At 40.6% G+C, this 9087-nt stretch overlaps 2 protein-coding genes across 2 annotated transcripts; both read right to left on the minus strand.

Annotated features, from left to right (window-relative positions):
* Positions 1-567: 567 nt before the first annotated feature.
* gpn2 (GPN-loop GTPase 2) lies at positions 568-3995 on the minus strand. Its single transcript, XM_047361266.1, has 5 exons — positions 3154-3995; positions 2332-2488; positions 2047-2207; positions 1002-1132; positions 568-775 (listed from the first exon to the last, which is right to left on the minus strand). Exons 1-5 carry the CDS (start codon positions 3571-3573, stop codon positions 703-705), a joined length of 942 nt encoding a protein of 313 aa, XP_047217222.1. The 5' UTR covers positions 3574-3995; the 3' UTR covers positions 568-702.
* A 414-nt stretch (positions 3996-4409) lies between these two features.
* gpatch3 (G patch domain containing 3) lies at positions 4410-8735 on the minus strand. The gene is made up of 7 exons (XM_047361356.1): positions 8295-8735; positions 7051-7508; positions 6753-6927; positions 5225-5284; positions 4995-5116; positions 4779-4906; positions 4410-4671 (listed from the first exon to the last, which is right to left on the minus strand). Exons 1-7 carry the CDS (start codon positions 8707-8709, stop codon positions 4488-4490), a joined length of 1542 nt encoding a protein of 513 aa, XP_047217312.1. The 5' UTR covers positions 8710-8735; the 3' UTR covers positions 4410-4487.
* Positions 8736-9087: the final 352 nt, after the last annotated feature.

Here is a 9087-nt window from a genome sequence, read left to right on the forward strand (position 1 = left end):
GCAGTCTGTGTTAACCAGTAGTGTGCACAAAACTGATTACCTAATCTGAGAGTATTAAAATTCATTTGGATAAAAAGCAAAAATGTCGGTGTATTCTATTAAACCTAATCTAAAAAATGCTTGTTAGAAGTCATATAAATTACTAACTTCCCCATCATCTCTGACCAGCTTCCTCGTCCCCGCTGAAGAAAAGTATCCCCACAGCATGATAATACAACTCGTTTCACCATAGGAATGGTGTGTTCATTCATGGTGATTTGTGGTGTTATATTTATGCCACAGAGAGCCAAATCCAAATTTGGTCTCATCTAACCAAAGCATCTCCACAGTATGATGCTGCCACTACCATGTTTCACCATGGTGATGATGTGTTTATGGTGATTTGCAATTTTATGCCATGAACAGCATTTTGAATGTAGGCCAAAAAGTTATGTATATGTTTGGTCTCATCAGACCAAAGCACCTTCTTCCCTATTTTTCACAATTATGCACTACTTTGTGACTTTAATGTGGTGCTACAATACATCCAGCAAGCACAAAAACAAAAACAAGAAAATGAGAAACAACTTTTTTGAAATTTCAAAATCATATAGTTTTTTATTATTTGTTTACATTACAAAAACCAACACAAATGGTGCCAATACTCCACTGTTTTACTGGGGCTAAAAACACATTTTTGTCCCTTTTTTTCAGTTTTCCATTTTACAGCTCCATCATTTCATCCTCCACGGACTTGCCACTGGTTTCAACATACCTCTCTTGCACTCCAAGAGTTCTAGTGGGTAAAATATAAAGGAAAACAAATGGAAGTCCTACATATGTTCTGTGGATTCTATCATATATCTATATCTATATATTTATATATATCTATCTATATATATTAAACAGAAGTGATCACTCTGCTAAGGTAAAACGTAACAACAAGAGTCTTTTAAACTTAAAAGTGTGTTCAGTTTTGATCTGAGCCCAGTTGAGTCGCCACAGTGACTATGAAAGGATACGAGCTGAACTGGAAGTCTGCCCCCACAGCAGCTGACATCATCGCCTGCAGATTTCTCTCCTCCAGGTCTCCAAAGCAGTACCCATTGGCCTTGTCCACCGCCCGTAGGACCTGAATCATGCTGTCTTTGTCCTGCAGAGAGGAAAAGAAGAAACATGTGATCTGGGGACTTCCCCGTAGAAATTCAGAGAAAGCACTCACTGACAAAATGTTAGCCTAAAAATATTCTCAGTGAAAACCTTGATCATGCACTGTGGTATTCTTTGGGGGTTGTGACACGGCACATTGTGATCAGTCCTCCTCAGCCTTGAGTTTTGTTTAAGGTTCGGCTTTGTGAGATAAGCAAAGATACATCGGAAGCAGCAAAACAGACTGGGATAAAGTTTTGTTCCTCTCTCTCCTAGGGTCAAATGTTTAGTTTTGCTTTTTAAACATCGACAACATCAGGTGTAAGAGTTTAAAAAGCCCTAGTATTAATAAAAAGGAAAAGGAAAGTTTGCAGTCCATACGCTAAGATCCTGTGTCAGGAATAAAATAATCAGATCATTCTTCATTTTTAAATCATGACTTTTTAGGCCAAAAAGTTGCCTAAAAAAAGTTGCTTGGCAAGAAAATCCTAAACTCTAGATTACTATTCAATTAAGACTCTTTAAAGATCACAAAAGCTACAAATTAATCAACACTTTGAATTTCAGTAAATAATAATGAGAGCGCACCAACTGTCTTTTCTTTGTTGTTTGATATTCTTTTATGTACTTTTAATCTTTTGAAGGATTATATTATTTTTTAGAGTAAAACAACATTTTTCATTTGAATCTTTTTGCAATAAACCGAAATATATCGAATTAAAGTTCTCATCACAATATCTGGGTGTGGACTATCGAGACCACAGAAGATTGCTTAGAAGCAATATTCAGCAGGATATTTTTAATTTGTGGGTCATGAATTCATGCTCTGGATTTTGATAACTGATCTGACCCATTGGATGGACTCTAACTGCCCTTCCTCTGCTACATTTGTGAAACGACAGAAAGCTGCAGAGATACCTGTACATTGAGAGGCACAAAGGACACGAGGCTGTAATCCTGTATAACCTCTGCTAGTTTTTCGTTAAGATGGCGAAACTTTTTAAAGAAGGGGTCAGCAGCCAAGTGATCGAGAAGATAGGTCAGGTCCATGACCTCTGTGTAGAAGTCAAGGTTGAATGCTGTAAGTAAAAAAAAAAAAAAAAAAACAAGTATAGAGAATAGGATGGAGATTAAATCCTTTAGACATCTGACAGAGAAATCAATCTTGCTTGGCATACATGAAGTTCCAAACTCTTTACTTACCTAGGCTTCCATATTGTTCAATCAAGTCTAGCTTGGAAAGGACGTTGACGTGGGGAAGCTCCACGTGCAGCATGGTGGAAAGAGAAGTGCAGAGCACAGAGATGAACTTGGCTGGGTCAGCGCAGTAATGAGAGTCTACAAGGTGCACTGCTGTGAGCTGGAAATAAAAAACAATGTGACAGAATGCTGTCATTGTACCTACATTTCATCTACTGTTGAATATGTTAAATTAGTATACTGGAGACATTGCCTTGCAAAAGTATTTCTATTCCTTGAACATTTTCACTTTGTCACAATGGGCTGCTTTGCGTATCTAGAGACTGGTATTTCTGCCCGTTCTTCGTCACAAAATAATTCCACCTCAGTCTTTTGCAGCTTGTAAAATCTGTTCTGCCAGGATCACCCTGTATCGAGTTCCACCCACCTTTCCACTAACTCTGACCAGTTTCCATGTCCCTGCTAAGCAAAAACATCCCCACCATATGATGCCGTCACCTCCATGTTTTGTCATGTTGATGGTTTTATTTTCATGATGTGTTAGATTTCCACCAAACACATTATTATTTAGCTTGTAGGCCAAATACTTCAGTGTTTGGCTGATCAAACCAGATCACTTTCTTCTTCAAAGTGTTTGCTTGTAACAAACTACAAATGAAACTTCGTTGCTGCTTTCTTCTGGTCACTCTTCCACAAAGGCCAGATTTGAAGAGCACAATAGTAATGTGAACACATTCTGCAGCTCCTCCAGAGCTACCAAGACGCACTGTATTACTTAAAGAATCATGGACCAGATTATTATTTATTAAAGGTAAAGAGCCTTACTCTGAAATTCCACTTGGCCAGCTGTGAGAATATATTCTTCACTGAACTCTGGTGGGTGTAAAGCTCCACCTGTCCAGGGCAGTCAAACAAGAAGTAACAGTCGCTGTATTGTGTCAGCTTGCTCTCCAGCCAGTCTAGATTTGCTTCCACATACTCCATACAGTAAAGAAGTCCACCATTAGGCCCGAGCTTCAGGTTCTCCATAACATCATCCAGGGTGACCAGCTCCGCGATATCCACGGCGCAGTTATAAGGTATCCCCTCGTTGGCTGGGTCCATGTTCACCACCACCACCTTGCGCCCCAGGCTGGTCAGGAACTCTTGCATCCCCTGGCAGTAAGTGGTTTTACCTGAGCCCGGTGGGCCGATGACCACCTGACCGAAGCGCACAGCGGGTTTGACCCTTGGCTGAGCGGACATGGTGTCCAATTATTTCAAACTGGGTGCAGACGTTCACATTAACTGGGACCAGTCTGTCAGAGGGAGCAGATGGGGCAGCATCAGAGTGTGGCGTTACCGAGCAGAGTTAGCCATTTCTGATAACAAAAAGTCCGCTTAATGCCTTTAACAACTAAATTAAAAAGCACGGAAAAGTAGAAATCCTGAACCTTACTCACGAAGATGGGTTAAGGAACTCTTTAAATAATGTAAATATGGCGGCAAGTGTATGAAAAAAAACCACGAATCAAACGTTGATTAAATTACCGATGTAGATTTCAGACAACTTTATGATCTATACCTAAACAATAACAAATACTGACCGCACGTCACGCAAGTATTAACATGCAAACTTTAACTAGCCACCAGGCTAAAGCTAAGAATTACATCCGGGTTATTTCAATTGCGTTTCAAAATAAAAGCCGCTGTTTCTAAATTCACAATTCCTACGCACATTTTATTTTAAAACGTAATATATTAGCATACTTTTTTTCAATATTTGTCTTTCAATTTCCCACCACATTTCAATTAGATTAACAAAGAAAGTTCACCATAAACCTAAGGCAGGTATTTCTACACTGCCCTGTAGATAAAAATTATTCCAAATTATGGGAAACAATTGGAAGGTCATAGTTGTATGTAAAGAGGAGAGGAATGTTATCTTCAAAGATCATGTACTCTGTTGTATTGTTAAAACTACTTCCTCTACTACACTATCTCTTTCTGAACTTCCCTAAATGATTTATATTTAACTAATATTTTGTGAAAAATATTTTGCAATCATTACGAGGAATACAAAGGAATATACGCACACAAAATTAAATGATTAAAAAAGGTTTTATTATAAAAATACAATAAATAAAACGGAGGTAGATGTTTTGCGATGGAGCAAGATGTCATCTTTTTAATCCTATGCTGCCACCTGGCTGCCAGCCTCGGTACTTCATGCTGGTGTTGGGTTGCCGTCTCAGTAAGGTGTCACCTTTATCTATGTCTTTGGGTTTATCGTACACTGTACTGATAAAAAAATCGGTTCTGGCCCTCTTTACAGGGTGTAACACCAGCTTTTCTCCATGATACCTGCAAAAAAGTAATGCATTAGCAATGAAATTCAATTTCTTCCTCAATAAGGCAATACTTGCATTCAGTCTTGGCTGTTTGTTGATTCTGTTTCAAACCACACTTACCCAAAGCCTCTTTTACAGCGTGGATGTTGACCCTCATTCTCCAGAGCTTCAAACATCCCAACCTGGCTGCTTCCCAGGCCTTCGCCATCCCTCCAGCCCTGCTTCTCCATAACGCGTCGGCCAAAGCCCTAAATCACATAAAAGAAATGTGAGGAATATTCTCACACAAGAGGGCAGAAGAGTACAGGAACATATGAGCTGCATAGGCCTGCTTACTTTAGTAAACCTCTCAAAGCTGCCAATAGACTGATTGTGGCCTGATCCATCTTCAATACCATCCCTTAACCTCCTTTCGTAGCGCATTTTTATGTAGTCACGAGCGTCCATGTCGCCTCCATCTGTGAGAGGAAGAATCAGAGTCAGTCTGACAATCAGGACAAAAAAGTGCTGTTTAATTCATTACTTAATCAAATTATGATTACAGAGGGTAAAAATAGCTCAGATACCTTTATCATAGTAAACACTCATATCAACATCCCAGTCGTCCGCTGTTTGCTCATCAAAATCTACAAAAGGAGCAGAACCAGATTCATTTACAAGCAAAGTAGCGATGAAATGCAGAAATATGTCCACCCAAAATGTGTTAACATGAATTTTCTGTTATACAGCATCTTGCAAAGGATTTTGTCACATTTTGTCACATTACAACCACAAAACTTTAATATTTTGCAGATATTTTTTTTAATGTCTGAATTGGATTTAGGTTTGGACTTTGAATATTACTTTAGCTAGACCATGCCGATGTCATTCATGCTGCGTTGTTGTTCTGCTGGAAGGTGAACCTCCACACAAGTCTCATGTTGTGCAGCCTCTCACATATTTCCTACTGGGAATACCTTCTTTCTAGCTCCATCTATCTTTCCATCATCCCCAACCGGTTTCACTGTCCTCAGCTGGTACAGGAATGCCAACCCCATCTTTCCAGTGGGTATGTGTTCGGCATGATGTGCAGTTTTCCCCAACTTGTAGCATTTCATTTTTTTTTTTACACATTTGCAGCGTCCGCTGTGTCATTGCTTTTCAACCGTGGTTCTCAAGGCACACTGCCCTGCATGTTCTAGATGTCTCCCTCCTTTAGAACACCTGATTTTAACTGATGGCTGACTATCAGGCTTTTGCTGAACTGCAGTCATCTGAATCAGGTGTGTTAGAGCTGGGATACCTCTTAAATATGCAGGGAAGAGTGCCTTGGATTGAAAAACACTGGCCAACATGGCCTATGAAAAGCTTTAAACTGGACTTCTTATTGCTTTCTTTAAATAACAGCTTTCTAGTTACAACTGTTCCATAAAGGTCTGATTTGTGGGGCACTCAACTAATAGTTATCTTGTCAAAGGATTCTCCTACCTGAGTTGTGGATGTCTGCAGCTTCTCCAGAGTCAACATGGCGCTCTTGGCTGCTTCTCTGATTACTTTTCTCCTACCCAGGCCATCATTTTAGGTGGACGACCATATGCTGGTTAGTTTACTCTTGTGTCATACCCGTGTACATTTTCAGGAGATGGATTGAATGGTGTTGTTTGAGAGGACATCTCTACAACTTTCTCCCTGATCTGTCTGCTGTGTCCCTTTCCCTTCATGATACTGTTTGGTCACTAATGTTCTCTAACAAATCTTTCAGGGCTTCACAGAATGACTGGATTTATAAATTACACACAGGTTGCTTCTATTCTACTCTAATTTAGGGGTATCAGAATAAAGTGTGGGGGGGGGGGGGGTTAACATGAAATAAGGGCAAACTTCAGATTTTTATTTGACAAAAACTTTAAAACCCACGTATCCTTTTCCACTCCACAGCTATGCATTGCTTTGTATTGGCGTAGCTCATAAACTACCAATAAAACAAACGGTTGTAACGGGACAGAATGTGGGAATGTTCAAGGAGTATGAATACTTTTGCAAACTACGATATATTTCCTATTTCTCAAAAACATGCCAAGAAATGGCAACATATTTGCTGTTTTTCCATCTTACCTCCTTCTTCCTCCTGCCAGTACTGAGCATCAGTGTAGAAAACCAGACCAGAACCTCCTTTTTCCCACTTTAACTCAATCTCTTCCTCATAAAGCCTCTCTTTGCTCCGCTCCTGGCTTGTCACATCATCATGCAGGGCCTCGTGGCGTTCCCACTCTTCACAGCGGTCATCATCCTGCAACCAGGCACACGCGTCATTTAGAAACCCAAATGAAAAGTTGATAGATAATTATCTACATCAACAGCCACATGATTGTTAAAAACTCGAAACGTGCAGACGGATCGTAATTAAACCTACATCATCCGCATTTGACTGCGCATCCTCCCCTTCTTCTTCATTCTGAGTGTCATCAGCCTCTGTTGTGTGTGCATCATCAGCTAGCAGCCTCGTTCTTGAAGACGGAGCAGTCAAAGAGCCTGGGCCCGATATCTCGTGTCCAGCAGCTGTTAACACGGTCTCCTCTGTGGCTGGAAGGATGCACGTATTGTGGTACTGGAAAGGTACGTTTCCGTAACGACGGCTGGAGCCGGTCTTTGGGAAAGTAAGGCCCAGCTTCCGGATAAGGCGCGGAGGTAGGCGACAGGATTGGATGAGTTGGAGGAAGACTTTGATGGGCGTGCCCACGTTCCCATTCTGCATCAGAGCAGGTGGGTTCAGCTCTGGAAGGCTATCAAGGTCAGCTTCAGTGAACTGTTCAGCTAAGGAGACATGGTGACGTTGCTCATACTTGGTTTTATAAGGGAAGGAACCTTCGCCTGAAAGGAAAAGAATAATATTGACCAGACTCTATTAATAGATCTTGTTAGTCACAGTAGCATTTTCCTACAAAAGTTCCAAGGTATTTCTAACATGCTGGGCATTTTAGTACAAACCATTTGGCAAGATTAATCATCTGCATGGATTGCAACATATAAAGCAGAACATACATTTATTTGTGTGATACAGGGCTATATTGCTGTTTTTCGGTTTGTTTTTTTCAGCATCTCGACAAACTGAGATCAGCTCTATTTTTAAATCCTTATCATTTGTAAAACCTCTCAGGGATCCATTGGATGCATATTCTTGAAAATCCAGTTTGCGATCCACGATTGCTTTATTACAAATAAAATTCCAAAATGAAAAATAGAAATACAGATGCATTGCCATCTAAACAAGACTCACTTAAGGAATCACAGATCCAATGTAAAATTCTGGTCCAAGAGTTTACGGCAAGAAGACAAAACAGCGAAATTGCCTTTTATTTTTTTATTTATATGAATGTGGATTTATCTATGGATTATATCAGCAACTGAATCCCACACAGTCCAAAACAATAGACAAAAACTTATATTGTGATATATCATCCGATCAATTATAAACCCCTTTTATTTATTTAGTCAAATTGAATACATTACCAGCGTAGGACCCTGTAACACCTGCTACAGTGGCGAGATCATCATGTAATTCATTTACTGTTTTATGAATTTAATGCTTGTTTCCTGTCATAAGACAATGAGTAATACTCCTTCATACATATCTATTATATTATATTACTCACTAACCTTTGTCATGGGAGACTCTTATTCTTCTGATAACACAGCGTCTGGCCAGCCAGTTGCCCTTCGACTCGATCCAGTGGTTCCCAGCATACATCCCGATGAACCGGTCCGCATGTTTAGCACGGACCGAAACGACACAACAGCACGACTTCACCGCCGTCTTTGACACGCAGCTGCTCGGCGTTGATTCGCGGGGTTCTGGGGATGCGGAGCTAGCATTCTCTCCGTCTTCGCCCACTGTGGGTTCGGAGCCCTCGGGGTCCCTCAGAACTTCCGGTCGGTGTCGGTAGTGAAAACAGTGAAAACCACCGCTTTCTATAAACTGACTAAAGTAATTCCTCAGGTCCGCTGAGTGGAAGGCTGCGGGGACGTTGCTGATAGCTAGATACACAGGACGTTCAGTTTCGCAGTCCGCCATGATTGTTTACGTTCTCGAACAAAGTCGGAGACGTCACTTCCGTTCTTGAAACGCTCGCGCAAACGAACCAATGGGAATGGCAAGCCCATGTGACATATAATGAAACCGAAAATGATGCACTTTTTCCAAATAAAAATATCTGTCTCTGCCAGCTGTGGGCATCAAGAAACTGAGATCTGTACCCTTTCTTCTTTGCAAAACAGCTCAGGTTCAGTCAACTTGGATGAGAGCGGCTGTGAACAATATATTTTAGTGTCTGGCTACATATTCTCGATCCGATTAATGTCTGGACTTTGACTGGATAGTTAAGGAATTCATATATTTTGATCTTAACCAACCTCTGGCTTTATGTTTTAGATCGCTGGTCTGCTCTCTCGT

Source organism: Girardinichthys multiradiatus, chromosome 3 (genome assembly GCF_021462225.1).
Source record: "Girardinichthys multiradiatus isolate DD_20200921_A chromosome 3, DD_fGirMul_XY1, whole genome shotgun sequence".
Lineage (NCBI taxonomy): Eukaryota > Metazoa > Chordata > Actinopteri > Cyprinodontiformes > Goodeidae > Girardinichthys > Girardinichthys multiradiatus.